Below are 18,290 nucleotides of genomic sequence, written 5' to 3' on the forward strand. Positions count from 1 at the left end.
GATATTGAAATTTTCTGCTCGGTAGGCTACTTATAAACCAGATTTACTAGGAAACTGCAAGGACAGATTCAAGGTCACATCACTTTGATGTATGTGTCCGTATGTAGATATCAGAGAAAACATAAACTTAGTTTATTTAATTTGAGTGATGACAGCTCCTGGGTGAGAACTGTGATAATAAATATAGAATTGATCACTTTCCAGCTGTGATTACTGTTGTAGCCAGACTGTAAATAGAGACTGAGCTCTGTTTTGTTTGCGTGAACATTTTATGCATACAGGTAGTAAAGATGTTTCTTCATGCACCTGCTGTTTTCACCGGAAAATAAATATACTCAGTGGCAGAAAACCGACCTGAGACAAAATCTAGCTCATTTTCTTAAATGTCTTATTTGAAAAACATTTTTTTTCCTCTAGCAAAAACAGTTCTCTTTGAGCTGACTCATTTGTTTAAAGGCTCCCATCTGTTTGTGATTCTTTTCTCACTTTTCTATCATCCTTTGATTTATTTTTCTCCACAGATTCATAGCATCACTAACATGTTTGCATCCTTTCACTTGCTTTAGAATGTACCATCATGCGACAAGACAGAAGAGCCACATTTAAAGCTGAAAGTTTGAAGTTCAGTGATGTTTTCCAAAATTTGTTGTCAAAACTAGTTTGGAGAAATGTGACATGAGGCACTTATTAAAAGTTCCAGCTCTGAAGAAGAGAGATAATCACTTGATGGGAAGGCACTGATCATACATTCCAGCGATAGGGTTTTTTTTTTCCCCTCCTCATGCACTGCCATCCAGTCTGAACAGTAATCCTGAGGAGATTAAGAGAATATGCTGACATGAGACATGCTGACAGTCAGATAGACAGACAGGCGGAGGGGAAGAAGAGACCGGAACAGGCAGATACAGATGAGCATTCCGACAGATGGACGAAGCAGCAGAAAGGCTCACAAGGAAGCGAGCCGACTGGCTGGCTGGATGGAAGGCTGTAAAGACCAACTGGCTGCAGACACTGAGTGGCTGTCTGGTTACATAAGCTGGCTGGCTGGGTGGACATTTCACTGGATAAACAGTCAAATATTTTAAATTCATCTCAGCTATTTTAGAGAGAGAGATAATTTTTCGTACTTTTTATTAGAGAATTTTCTGTAACAGCCATTTGAATTGGGTTTGTACAGAGAGTTTATAGAAATACTAACATGAATTTGCTTTCAATGCAGCATTAGTCAGTTTAACTCTTCGAGACAAATCTTGATTCAGGTCTGTATACTTGCTCGAAGTCCTTCACAAATTGTTTTACCTTTGCTGTTTTCAGCCGCAGTAACTCAATAATGCTCCAGTGCCTACTTGATCAATAGAAGACCGGTATCACGCCAACCCCAGTGTAATTTTTTGACCAGTGGCAAACATTAACCTTGGCCTGAAGCAACATGTCCTTCAAAGTTCATATGCCTGTGAAATTAAAAATGATGGGGCAAAGCATGCTCCTGATAATTAGTTTTACCCATTTCACTTTGTTCACCATCTTATTTGTTGAGTGGTGAAATATTCATGTGAGAATGCAGCCGCTGTCCCCCTTGGGCCACCAAGGTGATTTATTGTAGCCTGTGACCAAGCAATTCTCATTCTGGCTGAGAAAAAAAGGGCGAGTGTACAAAAAATGCAGTGCTCAGGCAAGAAAAAAATGGATGACTTCACCTCTTCAATGGGGAAAAAAAAAGAAATAAAAAAACAATGTCGTATTGATGTGAAGAAGTAAATGATGTTGCACATGAATGTCATTGAAGCCGACTCAACTCGTAACAGTGAAAGAACATACAATCTCTGTTGTTGCCTTGCAGAAAATTTACATCCACTTAAGAAGGAAAGGTTCAGTTTGGGAGTAAAGCATACGATCAGTAGTACTTCACTTTAAAACACTGCTGTTCTCTCTCATGTAGCGACCAGTGGCCCATTATGGATGAACAGTTGCATTGGGTGTGCTGAGCTGTTTGGTTCCATCTGTTCTGTATGTTAATGCAGCTGCTTGGCTTTGAACAGGATCAGACAGGAGACCCCACATCACCCCTCTCCTGTCTTCACTGCCTCACCATCACTTTTCCTATTCTTTTCAAAATACTGGTGCTAATTTTTAGGACTTTATGTGGTTTAAACATGTTGATATATTACCGGCTTCTTTCACCCTAATGTCCCAAATGGAGCTCTGAGGTCTGGCCTTCAAAACCCACTTGCTGTCTCACCAACCAAGAACAGACCCTGTGGTGACTGTGCTTTTCAAGCTCTCAGGCCGAAGCAGTGGATTGCTCTTCCTCCACAGCTCAGACCGGTCGACTCCCGTGAAACTTTTATGAGGCAGTTGAAAACACGTTCGTTCAGATTTGTCTTTGGCTGGGCTGCAGCCGCTCAGTTGTATTTATTGTTTTTGTTGACGTATGTTTTTGATGATCTGGATGTTAGCAGTAACTCCCCTGCTTTTATCAATATTATTACATATATTCATATTTTTACTGACTTTTTTGTGTGTATCTTTCTACATTTATTGGTGCAATTTTTTTTATCTTTATCTGTGAAAGACGCTTTATAAATAAATTCTGCTCAATAACTTGTTTACTTGCCTACATACTTGGATGGGGACAACCGTCTGGGTTTGGAGTCTCCACACTGCTGTGTTTTGATGGTGTTGCTGGTTTCCATCAGATCCTCCTGTTTCTTCAGGTCTCCAAACTCTGGTGTCAGGTTTGGTCAACACTGGCAACGCTGCAGTTTGTCTGATAGGGGTGTGTATTTTATTAATTCATATGCTAATATACAAGAAGGGCCCTTCTTTAAAAATATGCATTCTACCATATTGAGACGGTTTGGTCGTGTATGTCGGAGACATGAGAGCTGTGAGGAGAAAAGAGTGCTGAGGATGGAGCTGCCAGTCAAGGGAAGAAGGGGAAAGGCAGTGGAGAGGATCATGGGAGCAGTGAGGGGGGACAGGCAGGTGATTAGTGTGAGAAAGGAGGATCCAGAAGACAGACAGAGGACACTGTGGCAGCCCCTGATGGGAAAAAGCCAAAAGAAAATGAGTATGAATTTAAAGATGAGGTTATCTATAGCATATTAGAAAAATAAAACAACTGTTTAAATTAACACAGTTTGATATATATCCTTCACAGAAACATACTGGTATGAGAAATATGTTGGTTTTAACTATTTTAGTAGCTCTCCCTAGTGTTCCTTGGCATGAGTAACAGACAACATTTCATTCACCTTGTCTAGCTAAGAAAACGCTTCATTATTGATGCAGTAACAAAAAATGGAGGTTAATAACCCAAGTGTCGTCTTTAGGTAAAGTGAAATGTATTTCATCTCCAGGAAGAGAAACCTGTTGTTTTTGTGTGCCCCACCTCACACACTGCAGTCCTGTCTTTCCTCCTCTCATTCCTCAGCCGCTCTGTTTGTTGAGCTTTGTATGCTCCCTTCATCTGTTCTTGTCCGTCCTTTGTGTCCTTGCTCTGAGGCCAGAAAATTAAAATTATTCATTTTTTTCACCAATCTCTCTGTGCACTGTCCTCTAAGTTGTAAATGGCTTAAGCCTTTTCTTTTTTTTTTTTTTCTTTTTTTGGTCCATTCACCTTTCATACTCTTTCCTCAAACCTCTCCGTTTTCCTAACTGGCCTTTGAAATGATAACAAATGAATTTTATAACACTACTTCTGGGCTTCAATTCTGTTTTCTACCTATTTTTATTTCTGCTTTTTTTTTTTTTTTTTTTCCTTTTTCCTGTTAGTCTTGCCATTCATTCACATGTAATACATGTTTTCATTTATTCATTTTTACTGATTCATGCTAACTATCTGACTGTGATTCATACTGGTGGTGAAAACACAGGAAAACACTCTGGACCAAGTGTTGCTCTCCTCACATATCCTCTGTTGTTCCTCCATGGGGGAAACCCTGCAGATCTTAGGCCAGATTGAACCAGGCCATATCACACATGCACACACACACACACACACACACACACACACGCATACACACACACACACCCTCCAGTGGGCTCGTCTGTCCCGAGGTCTCCTAGTGGGGAGATATCCGCAGGCATTCAGATCAACTCAACACCCTCGACAGTTCTATGGGCTTTTTTCAGCGGCCATGCTGAGGATCGTGGACATAATGGTGAAAAGACAACATAGGTTCAAAGACACACCTTGTCCTTGATCTTTGATTTGTCCCATCAGGCATTCATAGTGTCCATGTGTTTGGTTTCACAACTAGTGACTCTTGTGCGTTGTGGCTTAATGTTGCATTAATGAGAAAATGACTCCTTGGTGAAGGAGAAGCCTAGAAATGGTTGAACACAGTCAGAAGTACAAGGATAAGGAGACGATGGAGGACCCAGTGGATATAGTCATGAATTTGGGGTTAACACTCAACACTGTATATTGTGGGCTTGTATTTCTATGCAGTGTGTGGTCAGATGTAATATTGCCTGTCTTGCTGAACTTAAATTATGTCAACATTTCTGTCCTTGCATTTCCTTGCAGGTTGTCAGGATTCATGCTGCCTTCCCCTATAGTGAGCAGTGGATCCATATTGGCCTTATGGTTTACCACAGACTTTGCTGTGAGTGCACAGGGCTTCAAAGCTGTATATGAAGGTAAGAAAATGCTTCAGTGTTCATAGAAATGTATGAAAGCGGGTGATGGTACACGGACATTTTCTCGGGAAATAGTCTCAAGAACTATTGCTTTCCAATGCTGTTTATTGCTTATAAACAGAGATTGAGGGGGTGTGAAAAGCAGTGAGATTATGAAGCAACAGGGAGATTTCAGGTGTTGTCTTGGGGCATCAGTTTAAAGGGAACCGCATGGCTCATTAATGCAGAACGTAACCTGAACAGGTCATGAGTTGAATGCAGAGACAAATTGACCATTTTGTAAATTATCGGCTGGAATTGTCTTCTGCTAACATGAGTTAATACCCTAAAATTAATGAAGCCACTTTTGATCCTGACTGGATGGATACATTGATTGACCTCTTGCCCAAATTGCCCAAACACCTCTGACTAACTGACCACGTTTACATGGGCCCAAAAATCCTCCGTATAATCGGATTGTAAGGTGAGATGGATTGTAAATGTGTCACATAAACACCTGAGTGGATCCACTTCACTCGGAGCGGATTGTATTTAGGATCCGATTGTATGATCCGCTCCGTGTCTCATATAATCAACGCGACAGCGGAGCGGATTAAACGGGGGATTATTCATTCCGTGCATGCATTCCCTCGTACGTAGTGACGTGGTGGCGTGCGCAGTGAACGTTAAGCAGGAAAGTCAAAAACAAATAGAAGAACGAATCGCACAACAGCGAGTTGTTCATCGAGCTCCGTGGTGGACAACTGGCGGGCTGCCCGGCCGGTGTTCCCATGTTAACAAGTGACAGATTTCTGTGTAAACACATGCTGATAACAGCAGATGTGAAAATAAGACTCAGAAAAGACTCTAAACTTCTAAATTTACTGTAACTGTAGATAACCGTTGTTCACTTGAACAACTACAAGTTTCAGTCGGTATTTCAACATCTGTTGGTCATAAGTCAACACGGACACCAGTTAATTCGAAACATCGGCAGGCGGAGCAGAGCCCCGGTGCTTTACACCGGGATGAGCCGGCAGGGCAGTACTCCGGCCGGGGGAGCGCTCGCTCCTTGAGCATCTTACCATGAAGATGTTAGAACATTATTTGAGCAGATAAAAACACTCTGCTCGGTGCTGAGAACTGCTGGCTGCAAAGCTAAAGACCTGAAAGTTCCGCGAGAGACTTTGTGCGCATGTCTCAGGACGCCGTATAATCCGCTTCACCCAGGGCCCTTGTAAACGAGGATCGATCGTGGATCGCTTTGTACGCCGTCCATGTATACACGTCAGTCTAACACGATTGTTTTCAATCGGATTGAAAAAAACACCCATATAAATTGGGCCAGTGAGAGATGGACTCCTCGTCAGAATGATGGTAGCAGCAGATCCTCCAAGTCCTGGAAGTCATGAGTTGAGGTCTCCATGGGACCAAATGCTGTCGGTTCACTGCTTTTCCTCCCTAAGAGCGCTTTTCATAGATAATGACCCCCTCAGACCAGGAAGACCCCGTGAGGGCTGCGGTTTGAAAAATGCTCTGACACAGTCGTCAATGTGTCCCTTTTTAAACTCACTGAAATCAGTGTCTCCCTTTTCTTTCCTTTTATTTTTTTTTGAACAAAACAATTTTGAGAATAACATTTTCACTTGATGATTGTTATATCTCACTCACTACCAGGGACCACAATAAAGTTAAGAAGCATGACTCACTTCACATCTCAGCAGTCAAAATGTAAGGCCGATGGACTCAAGAACTCAATTAAAACACTGTCCCATCGTACTCGACATGACCCTACTAAAGACTAAAAGGGTTTTATTGAAGGATTATGTTTTATGTCTAGAAGCTTCTAGTATGGCATCAACGGTTACAGTTGTTGGGCGTGCCTTTAATGGCACGGGTCTACCTGCTGCTGAAATAAGGATTGCAAACATAGTTTCCCTGTTTAAAAAAAGAAAATTGTTAGCAGCAACTTGTGTTTTTAGTGGAATCAGGCAGGTCCATTGTTTTACAGCTGAGATGATTGCAGGCAGGTGAACTCTCCTTATGATCAGCCACTAATACTCAGGCAGTAAGTTCCTCCAGACTCCAGGTGAAGCAGTGTGGCTGAGCTCTGCTCCAGATTTATGGGAATATCTGCTCATGTTAATAGTGGTGTGTGGGCGAGCCTTGGCCGACAGCCCGGAGCTTTTGTCTCGGTCATTCCTCCATCATTTGGGAACGCTTTAATGTATACAGCGGACCCCGCTCCTGTGTTCCCTGTTTGTTTTTCCACAGCATGTTCACATCAGCTCCTGTTTTGCTGTGTGTCTTACTTGGGTGCGATAATCAGAGTGTACAAAACTACTCCGCTGTCTGCGTGCCAGTTGGGAGGCGACACAACTGCTTAACCTGACCTTTTAAAGAAACACACACACACACACACACACACACACACACACACACACACACACACACACACACACACACACACACACACACACACACACACACACAAAGCGTTCCATTACGCTTGTATAACAGTTCATCTATGAATCATGAACTGTAAATATCAAAGACGAACGCAAGAGACAAAATATACACACAAAATCCCCTTTGTGTGTGCATGTGTGTTTCTTTTACTTTATTCTGTTATGGCAATTTTACCGTGTTTAGTGATACTGCAGATTGTTTCCTTTTAGTATGAGGCTGAGAATGAGCATGTGTAAATGTGTGTCTAAAGAAAATGCCAGTGAAGGCATGGCATCTATAAATGATTTGTTTTTATGTATATAGCACCACAGTCCGTGTATTCAGTCCTGCTAACGGCTATATTGTTTGAGTTCATGGAACATTAGCATGTCTGAGAGGGAATATTTATAATACCAGTGACAGTTATCGGTGCAACTATCGATGATCATGCATCTCATAAGGTTAGGAGTCTCATAACACACGTGAGGGGAAAATCAGCTCCTTACAGAGGATATTCTGAGCTTTATTGTTTGTTTGTTTCTCCAATATAAAAGGAAAATGTATGTGAAACCGCATTGAGATACATTTTGAATTGCAGAATTACAAATGCTATGTCCATGTGCATAAAAAAAAAAAAATATTGCATGTGCAATATTACACTTCAAATCAATTTTGTATTAATCCATTTCGATCTGTTTTATGTCTCAAATGCCAGATGATTTCAGTGAGGTTCGCAAGAGTGCTTATCTTTAAAAAGATCGCTCTCAAGCTCCCATTAATTCAAATCAGGATCACTAAAACCAACCCAGTCATGACTGGAGGAAAAATAAATAAACAAATAAATAAAAACACTTCTCAGAGATCTGATCATCACTCAACATTCTGACACTGAAAAAAATGTTTGAAGCAACATGAGAAACAAATTAGTTGCTGTGATCATTTGACCTAAAATTAAATACCCTGTTGAGCTGTACTTTAAAAAAAAAAACAAAACAAAACAAAAAAACCTCAGTTAGGTGAGCTGAGGTTTTATTTTCCTCCAGTTCAGTCAAAAAGAGCGACCTCTTCCGATGTAAGGAGTGAGGTAAAAAGTTGATGTTGAGATGAGTGTGACAGTGTACATGCCCAGACTGACAAAGTATAAGAAAAATGTTACACTTTTTTTTTCCCCCTTTGACCTTTATTCAATTGTTTTATGCAAATAAACTGTACTTGCATAAATTGTCACTGCAAACAGAGACTTAGAAAAACAGTGGAGTTTGTGGAAGTGCCACAGGGTCAGAAACTTGGATTTAATGACCACCAGAGAGTCGATATCAAGTCACATCATGCATTTTATCACATTGGGTAAACGACCTCTCTGAATTCAATTCACAAAGGCGAACAAATCACTAAACTCCAGCGCCCAGGTCCAGAAGACGGACGGTCAGGCATGCATTGTTGATGTTTGTAAATTACTGCTCCGAGCTTAATAGGTCTGCAGAAAATACTGAAATCAACTAAAAATAAAAATGTCAAGAAACAAGCAAGTCTGTCCTGTTTGGGAAAAAAAAGTAGCAAGAAATATGCCTTTTCTGTACTTTTCCCCTTAAGCTCTTATTTTTCTTTTCTCACATATTACCTAGAAATCTTCTACAACCTCTTTCAAATTAACACAGTGTGCTTTAACTATGATTATTATATTATATAGTATTGCTTTTGGATTTATTTATAGATTGAATGACATTTTAGTTTGCTGTGGCTACTGTTAAGGAATTGATCTTTGTATATCAACAGCTTCTGTTGTTCCAGTTAATTTTATTCAGTAATAAATCTCTCAGATTGAACACTGTCATAACTAATAAGCAAATTGGATAATTTTCTGCACTGCTTACCGGATGTTTCCATAGACATTATTGAACTCTGGCAAGATTCTCCTTCCCGTTCATATATTTCCACACACTTCATTTTACTTTGGTTCATTGAAAATCACCACCAAAGAATCAATTTGACTCAGTCTTTTTGTTGTTTTTTTTAACAGGCCGTCCCACTCCGTCTGTGTGCCTTTCTTTTTTAACACGGCCAGTTCTGCTAACAAATCTTTCCTTTTATTAGAGAAACCCAAATTGAACTTTAAGTCTGAACACAGAGCTGAGTGATAAGACCCCAGCTGCCTAAGAGGGATGGAGACAGATGGATCGGCTAGAATGGATGGATATAAATAAAGACAGAGAGGAAAGGAGAGGGGAGGTGTCAAATAAAGCAATAACTAAAGCAGCTGATAAAAAGGCAAACTTACAAACCAACTCTACAGGACAAGATAATCATCAATTAATTTCCCCTGAAGCAGAAAAGACATGGGGGGAGAGAGAGACAGAGAGCTAGAGAGTGGGACGGGGGGTTGAGGAAGTACTGTATATAATCACATTGATGGGATTTGTATCCGTTCATGTCACAAGTTGCTTGTCCTCACCAATCTGAGGTGAAAGACGACACTGTTTTAAGTTCTCGACTCACCTCCATGTCACTTATGCCTCATGGTGCCTTTAATGCTTCTTTTGGACTTTAAAACAAGGATGGGATTGTGAGGATATTTGATGCTTCTGATTGCAGGACGCAATTCTCTCATCTTCCCCAAGATACTCACCATCTGTTTCCCCTGCAACAAAAAGAGCCATGAAATCATTTGAAATATTTATAATTTCTTACAGCTGCTTTATCAGGTTCAGACATGCAGCCACGGCTGGGAATTCTTTGTAAACTACATGGCTCGGCGTCCTCGACAATTCTCTTCTTTCCCAACGTCAGTATTTTGTGAATGTAAAAGATGCCTTCATGCATGTTCCTGCTAAGCATGTGCTCAGCACCCCCGATGCCAAATGCTAAATGTTATGAATATTTAAAGTTTTAGTAAAAGACAGCCTGGCCTGAAGTGAGTTTGCAATTGTCGCTTGGCAACAAGCAGCAGTACCAACACTTCCCCTGAGCGTTTGCTAAGTGCTGGTACCTGTAAGGAACCCCGGGTGGATCCAAGGACTCCTTTTCTTTTTCACAAAAGTGACAATAAACTGCTTACGACTGCCTGAAGGCTGGAAATCCATTGTCAAACAAGCAGTGGTGCTCATTAGTGACGTTGGTTTTGCCGACATAATATGAGATTTATAATACAACATACATCCAATGGTATCAATGTTGAATAAGCAGACAAAAAGGAAAGTGGTTGGATCTTGTTTTGTTGGTATTGTTCTTTTTTGTGCATATTGTTTGGCGAACAAATGACTATAAAGCAAATTATATTCTATGGATATTTTTCTTTTCTGTGATCATAGGAAAACTGCTCTAATTAGCTTGAACAGTTAGTTATAAATAGTTTATAATAATGTATCAGAGAGAGAGAGAGAGAGAGAGAGAGAGAGAGAGAGAGAGAGAGAGAGAGAGAGAGAGAGAGAGAGAGAGAGAGAGAGAGAATAAATCACAATCTTTAATTAAATGACTGGGGTGTAAAATTTAGTAGCATCTAGTGGTTCGGTTGCAGACTGCAACCAACTGAGAGTCATTGCATCTTCATTCCAAGCATCTAAAACTTACAACACAATCCTTCAAACATTTGATTCATTTCTCCTGCTCCATCGGAGAAACTGGATGGTGAAATGTGTCAGTCTCCGTGTGGAAGGATCTACATTTTGTGAATGGATTAATCCCGAAACAGTGAAACCATTAAACTAAGTTAGCGAGTTAAAAGTTATAGCTTGGACCACTGTATTTGTTCTTTTCTTTTTCCCAGACTCTATCTTACAGACTGAACCTTTAACCGAACACAAATCAGAAAAATCATCTTCAAAGTCTTTACTCCAAACACTTAAGCTGCGCTAACACTCACCGACACACTCACACACACAAAGCTGTGCACATGTTTTTCAGCCCTCAGGCTAGCTGTAGAGTTTTCTCTCCTGTTGAGGGACTTCTGTGAAGAAGAAGGGGGGGAAAAAAAGGCTCACTTGGAAAGCCTTTAAAGAGATTTTGCATATACAACATCCTCATGGGATCATATGCGAACATATAAACACACACGTGCACGGATTGCATTTGTGACACCTCAACATTACATGAAGATTATCCTGGAAGAGCAAGAGTATGAGTATGAATACAGGAGGAAGGGTGTGTGCGTGTGTGTGTGCGCACATATCATGGGTGGTTTATTTTCTTTACTTGCTTATTGTTATCTACTATGCCACGATGTGCATGTCTGCGCGAGGTTCCACTTTCACACTGCCTTACAGCCCGAGCCCATATCTGTAACACCGCTGGAAGTTCTTCCCCTTTGGTATTGGCATTATGTCTGTTTGTCCTCTCGCTCTCTCTCCCGCTCTCCCTCTCTTTGTTTGGTGTAGACTGCTGTAGAATCCATTAGAAACACTTCTAGGAGCTCCCAAATCTTGCTGACTTGATGCAAGGCTTTGCACAGACTGTGGCAAAAGCCTTGTAGACACCAGCCATTGGACGAGACGCAAAAAAATATCGCTGCCTCCTGCTCAGGGATTTTGGGTCCTTGCACATGATGTTACACATAAGAAAGATTTATTCATCTGGAGTTTTTTCCGATGCCTCCAGCCAGATAGTTTTCTTAGCGGAGCCTTTATAAAACAGAATTTTGCTTTAGCAAGTCTCAATAGGCTGCACATAGCCATTGCAGAAAATTGCACTACAACAGAAGGACATTTGTGACATAATATGAATACAAAATGTGATGTGCCTTCACACAGTGAAGATTTAGGACAACTTTTCTTTTTAAGTTTGTGGAAACCTTTCAGTTCTGAACTTACTGTGATCAAAGATTAAGACGTCGTCAGATACGCAGCAATCTTTATGTTGTAAGTTCACGTTAGCTGAGCACAACAGCTCAAGGTGAAAGAACAATAGCTGGTCAAACAGTCGTCGCTAAGCTCAGGATCACTGGAAATCTATAAGAGACAGAGATAGAGCTGTATTCAGTAGGCTTCATGGGAATAAAATGATTCATGGATTTGCTTGTAATTCCTGCAGCTATTATTGTGAGCAGGGGAAACATGTCTCTCTATAAACACCAGAGAAGCCGCTGGGATTGAGGCGCACATACTATTATTAACTTCAAAAAAATGATTGTTGTTTTATCTATCAAAAGGACATCCTGGAGATGAAAAAGCCATCGTATAGCAATCTATTGGTAACTGAATAATTTAATTAATGAAACAAAGCAATCGGCTTGCACATAAAATCACGGGGGTTCTTTTGTGTGGATTATTTGATAGAAAGCGTTTGGGGGGGGTGATTGTGAATGTATGATTTGCTGCTTGTTATGGGATAGAAGTGGAATGTATTTATGAATGTAGCTGTAGAAAAAAAGACTGCATGATGTGCTTTTTTATCGTACTTCTTCCTTTCATATAAGAGATGCTCGTTATTGTAAGCTGATGACTTTGTGTCTCTCCCTGTTTACCCTGCGTTTCATTCTCCCATCCATGGCTCGGTTAAAATCGTCGGATGAAAGCGTTGGCGATGAATGGATGCATGAACTCTGTGTCAAAAACCGCATTGCATTTTAATTTCCAAGCACATGTTTGATTCCATGTTACACATTTCATCTCGGAATGCATTTTTCACCACCTGCTGTCCTTCACAGCTGGCCACCCAGTCAAATGTTACAACAAGTGCGTTGCAAAAAGCGATGCAAGTTCTTTTTTTTTGTTACCACTCACTGGCATCTCGACTTGTTTCAGCAGATCACCCTTGTCATTATGCTCATGAGTTTGTGTAAATAATCTAATCAGCACTAATGATCTGCTACTTTTCTTGTGAACGCACTGTTACTGCTGAGGCAGGAAAACAGCTGTGCTCTATATTTAGCATTTATAGATTCACCATAATAACTGCCTTCATTAGGTCAGAAAAACTATTGAGCTTGTAGATCGGGCAAGGGCAACACAGACTCCGCTATGTGAATGAAAGTCAGAGATTAAACAATTCACAGCTGTTCTAAAAGGAAGTGATTTCATTTGGATTTCCCTTTTTGATTTGTCGGTAAATGAACACATAGGGGCAACAGTAGCTCAGTTGGTAGAGCAGGTCGTCTTATAACCGGAAGGTTGGCGGTTTGATCCCTGCTCCCACAGGCGTAAAACTGTCATTGTGTCCTTGGGCAAGGCACTTCACCCACCTTGCCTAGTATGAAAATTGTGAGAGTGAATGGTTGGTTGTGGTCGGAGGGGCCGATGGCGCAGATTGGCAGCCTCGCTTCCGTCAGTCTGCCCCAGGGCAGCTGTGGCTACAGCAGTAGCTTACCACCACCCAGTATGGTGTGAATGAATAATGCAATGTAAAGCGTCTTTGAGTGTCCTGAAAAGCGCTATATAAAACCAATGCATTATTATTATTACATACTGATCACATTGCTTATCCTTTATGCGTGTGTAAAAATATCAGCTGTTTGAAGGGAATTTGATTAATATGACAGAAATTAATGGGCTTGGTTTAAACATAATATAGTATTTGTGAAATATGCTTTGATGTATGTAATGGGATGTCTTCCTGTAGAGCAGAGAGCTTTCTACCAAAACGTGTAAATAAATGTAAAAATAATACTGCACCGTGTCCCATTACTGCATGTCTGAGGTGGAAGAAGCAGGGAACCACCGAAACAAATAATGCATGAAAAACATGTCATTTTCACCCCTTCTGAGAGGTATGTTTTATTCCGGCGTGATATCAATGATCATGATTTCAGCTGACATTTATTGCATTTCTCTGCTCCCAATGCATAGCCTATTTGTTTCTCACTATCGACCTGTTATCCCTTGTTCCTATCAGTACCTGCGTGCAATTCATTGAGAATAATAGGTTGGCGAGCTTAGTCAAAGTCAATGGATTCAGCAGGGAAGCTTCTAAAAGCAAACACAGCAAATCATTAAAGGAAGGAAGGGCTACTGGTGGATTTGTCAACTTGTGTAGTCGGGCCGCTGCTGTATGTGTGAGGAACTTTGTGTATGCGTCAGAGGGATGAAGGACGAAGGAGTGAGATACAGTGAGAGTGGAAAAAGGAGACGCAGTCCGCTGGACCATTAACCCATATTGACTAGAGCGCCATAGGAAGCGCTTCGCTCCCAGAATGTGTGTCATATAACGCTGTCGGTACTGACGCCAGCAGTAGTCAGCTACATCGATCGAAGCAGCAATGTCAACCCTCCTGGTGCGTGTGTGTGTGTGTGTGTGTGTCAGTGTGTATGTGCGCACCCAATGGGGGGGTTGCAAACAGGAGTGTTCAAGGGGGCTATCACTGTCATCAGTGTGTGTCATCAGAGTCAAGACACAGTACCCGATCGCTCACTCTTACAATGTGGTGAAAGTTGTGTGTGTGTGGATTCGACCTTCTACCTTGTAATGCAGGCAGTGTGACGTCTCAGTTCTTTGCGCTGTTATTGTGCTGTTCTGGAGTTTGTTTGGGTTAACCCAGGGGTCTGCTGGCCTCATCACCAAAAGAACCAGTTTCTCACTGTCCAACCAGCTCAGATTCATTTATTAACACTGCTACGACTCCACTGAGTAGTTAATATGTTCTGACACTGCAGTTTACGCTGGATTTATTAGCTGAATTTTGAACTTGAATATACTTAAAGCTATGCATAAAATAGGTTCATTTTTATATTTCGGTTTTTGGCAGTTTTTAATTTTTGGATTGACTGTAATTGTTAGTTTCTCTCCACATGTCAAATACTGGTAAACCAACAGCAGATAGATAAATCAATGCCTGTCTCTATTAACTGGTGATTTCACTAATCGCAGGATTTTGAAACTCAACGTTTATCACCAGCAATGAGACACAGAGTGGGCTCACATATATTTTATAGATAAAGCACTTATTCTTAAAGCTTATCACACTTGCCACAATTTTCACTCATGACATACTCATTCTCTGAGAATATGACAAACACACACACACACACACACGCACACACACACACACACACACACACACACACACACACACACACACACACGAACAGATAACATGTGTTATGGATTGTTAGTAAAGCCTTCTTGAAATGTGTTTTTTTTTTTCTCCAGCACATTTTTTTTTTCAATAACATACATGTCAAAGCAGTGGATTGCAGACTCAGAAGATGTTACATTTGCAATGAAGTCCCCATTAATTCCACTGCAGAAGATGAACACATTTTATATATAATTGTATTTCTTGGAAATGTCGGTTAGTTGATGCTCATTTTCTTCCAGTCTGAATGAATAAAATCATTTCATAGACTTTTATCTAATCACTATTCAGTGTAGTCAAATACTTATCTTCAATATTTGTGGAGAAAAAGACGTAATTATGCCTTCTCTGTGGTATAGCTCATCTGTATAACTGTTTTGTGAATTACCTTGAATTGATTACGCCTTCTGGGAGGAAAACATAGATTCATATAAAATATCTGTAAGCCAGGCTGTCGGTTAAAAATGAGTAATTGCATATTCGCATTTACCGTTTGAGAAGGAAGACAGCATTATTTACACTTTACTTTTAGTACGTGAAATTGTTTTACTTGGTGTGTTTCCTGCATGTCAAGATGGTGATGGTTGCGGTGTTGGCACTTTTAATTAAAGTTATTAAATGTCCAAAGAAAGAAAACAAAGGCACGATGCAGCAGACAGGCAGTGATTCAGGCAGTTCATTCCCAGAGGGAAGCAGAGGTTCAGTACATAGAAAGGCCATCCTTGAGGCAAGTGTAACCCAGAATGTCATGGATGGGAGCTGTCCAAGGTCAATATGCCAAACACAAGTACGAGGAAGCTTCAACTCTTTAAAGCTGGAAAACAAACCTAACTTTGTACAAAACATACCACAGACAGTCTGCATTTCTTGTTTAATGACTGCTGATTCACTACACCACACAGTAAGACTTCCGCTATTAGCTAAAGCTACTAAAAACAAATGGAAATGTTGAGATGTTTAAAGAAAGGCCAGTTCCAATACCAGGCCACAGTCACAATCTGTGTCTACATCCTTTTTACCCACACATAAATGCAGCTACAGCATCAAAATAGTTTGCTTTTTTTTTATTTCTACAAGGCACCGGCAGGGTGCATACATGGTGTACAACACCCTGTCATGGGTATTGACAGCTCTGCCCTGAAGTTTATTCAAAGTCATGACCTTCTGTCATGTTGCAGCAGCACACCTTATTGCAATGGCTCAATGCAATTGTTTCTCACTGGGGTTTTTCTCAGTAACCTGTTGAAAACACAATCATCATATTCAGGTTTGTTGAAGCAGCGAGAGAAACCAGCCCTCCAGGAATAGTGTGGGACACCTCTGTCTTTCAGGATACGTCAGCTCTAATTCAGTGGAGGGCTCCAATGGGCAGTCAAACTTACTCAAGTTAGTGGAATCAATCCAGTGTTGAAGGCATGAATCTTATAAGACAACTGAAATCACATGGGGTGTGGGAGCCTGAACAATATAGTGGATGACACACACACACACACACACACACACACACACACACACACACACACACACACACACACACACACACACACGCTCACACACACACACACACACACACACACACACACACACACACACACACACACACACACACACACACACACACACACACAGGGAATCTGAGTTTACAAGAAAGAGCTGACAACAATCAAGGAGAAAGCAAGGTGAGACACATGGAGGGCTGGGCAACAAAATGAGGAGAGGAGAGAAGGGCTTGAGCTCGTGGCAGTCATCCAACAACACAACACAAACATAAAACATGAAGCTAGACATGGACTTGAGTATGAAGGAAACCACGAACATTAGCTTTCTAGTAGAAAAGGGGTTAGTATCTCTAGATTTAAGGTTCTCTTCTCTGATGGGGAAACTCATGTACTGGGTGAAGGTGGTGAGTGTGCAGGCCATGGTGATCTGGTTGAAGTCATTTGCTTTATGAAAACCAAATGACCCAAGTGGAATAAATTTCAATCAGTGAATATTCAGTGCGATGCTCCCACTGACTTTCATGTGAAAAACAAAGAAAAGGAAGATCACTGCAAATTCGTCAGCCATTGTGCCTCCTTACCTTTATTTTTACACCATCCAGCCCTAAACAAACAGTGTAGAGGATAAATTAGCTGGTATAGCAAGGAATAAAGGTTTCCTGTGCAAAATTATTTTCCACAGAAATCTCCAAGAAGACATTCTTCTAATTGTACCGCATTTGCTAAACCAGAATTTACTCACTCACGTTTTCTCAGTGAAATGATTGATATATGAAATTGACTACAAGCATCACTCTGATTGCACGCCCGTCCAATCAGACTGATGCTACCATTTGTGCCATTTTAAATGTGGACGTAATTCTGCGTGGGGTCCCACTCAGGCTGCTGTTAAATGTTTGATTGATGTTACATAAAGGGGATTAAAAGGGACTGTAAATGCTAGGGTGGTATTGATTTTCTGTTCAATATTCTGTCAGAAATTGTGTTTTTCAAAGTCACACAGACAGACACGGATACTTATACGTTAACAAGCAAGGCACTGACTACATAAACCAAAAGTTAACTTTTTGGTATTCAAGCTTTTCACAATTTATCAAACCACAACTCAGACGTATTGTTTATCCCATTGCTCACTTCATGCGTTAATGCCGCAGTCAGGGAACTTTAAACAGCTGGAGATTTATAAAGTGTGGCCTTCATCTGGTGATAAGGCGCAGGACCCCCCAAATTTAGATTTTCCCATGCTGTTTCCTTATCGCTTGTGTCACACCAGTTACAATTCAGTACAGTTCAAATATACTGTAATAGCCTAATAAGACTTTGGAGGGGGCAGAGATAAAAGGTTTCTTTAGCATTTTTCATATCTGTGTGCCTCTTTTTATCCTCTGTGTTTCTCTCTCTGATGATAAGCAGAGCTTATAAAATCTGTGTGAAAATCTTCGAGACAGAAAGTGCTCGCTTACTGTCATTTTAGCTACGCTTTCTCTGACTCTCGGTCATGCTTTCAGTTCCTTTCTGGCTTTCACCGGCTGAGTTTCTAACTCTGGCTCTGTCTCACACCTTAAATCTTTAACACATCAGTGGCTTCCAAGGGAACGAGGCACGCTATTATTATTATCAAAATCTGGTTGTGGCTAGTAAAATTGTTCCAGTTAATACCTATATGAAACTTTGATCATTTGGATGTTCCCTCCATGCACAAGTGGACTCTTTCCTTC

The 18,290-nt window shown here is 40.8% G+C and overlaps 1 protein-coding gene across 1 annotated transcript in view; it reads left to right on the forward strand.

Moving 5' to 3' along the window:
* The first annotated feature begins 4,597 nt into the window (after nt 1–4,597).
* The window catches only part of LOC115388994 (CUB and sushi domain-containing protein 1-like), a 270,349-nt gene continuing 256,656 nt past the window's right edge, over nt 4,598–18,290 (forward strand). The window contains exon 1 of the mRNA XM_030092348.1: nt 4,598–4,644. Within this exon, the coding sequence (XP_029948208.1) occupies nt 4,639–4,644 (6 nt within the window). The 5' untranslated portion in view covers nt 4,598–4,638. The remainder of the gene's footprint in view (nt 4,645–18,290) is intronic.

Source organism: Salarias fasciatus, chromosome 1 (genome assembly GCF_902148845.1).
Source record: "Salarias fasciatus chromosome 1, fSalaFa1.1, whole genome shotgun sequence".
NCBI classification, from domain to species: domain Eukaryota; kingdom Metazoa; phylum Chordata; class Actinopteri; order Blenniiformes; family Blenniidae; genus Salarias; species Salarias fasciatus.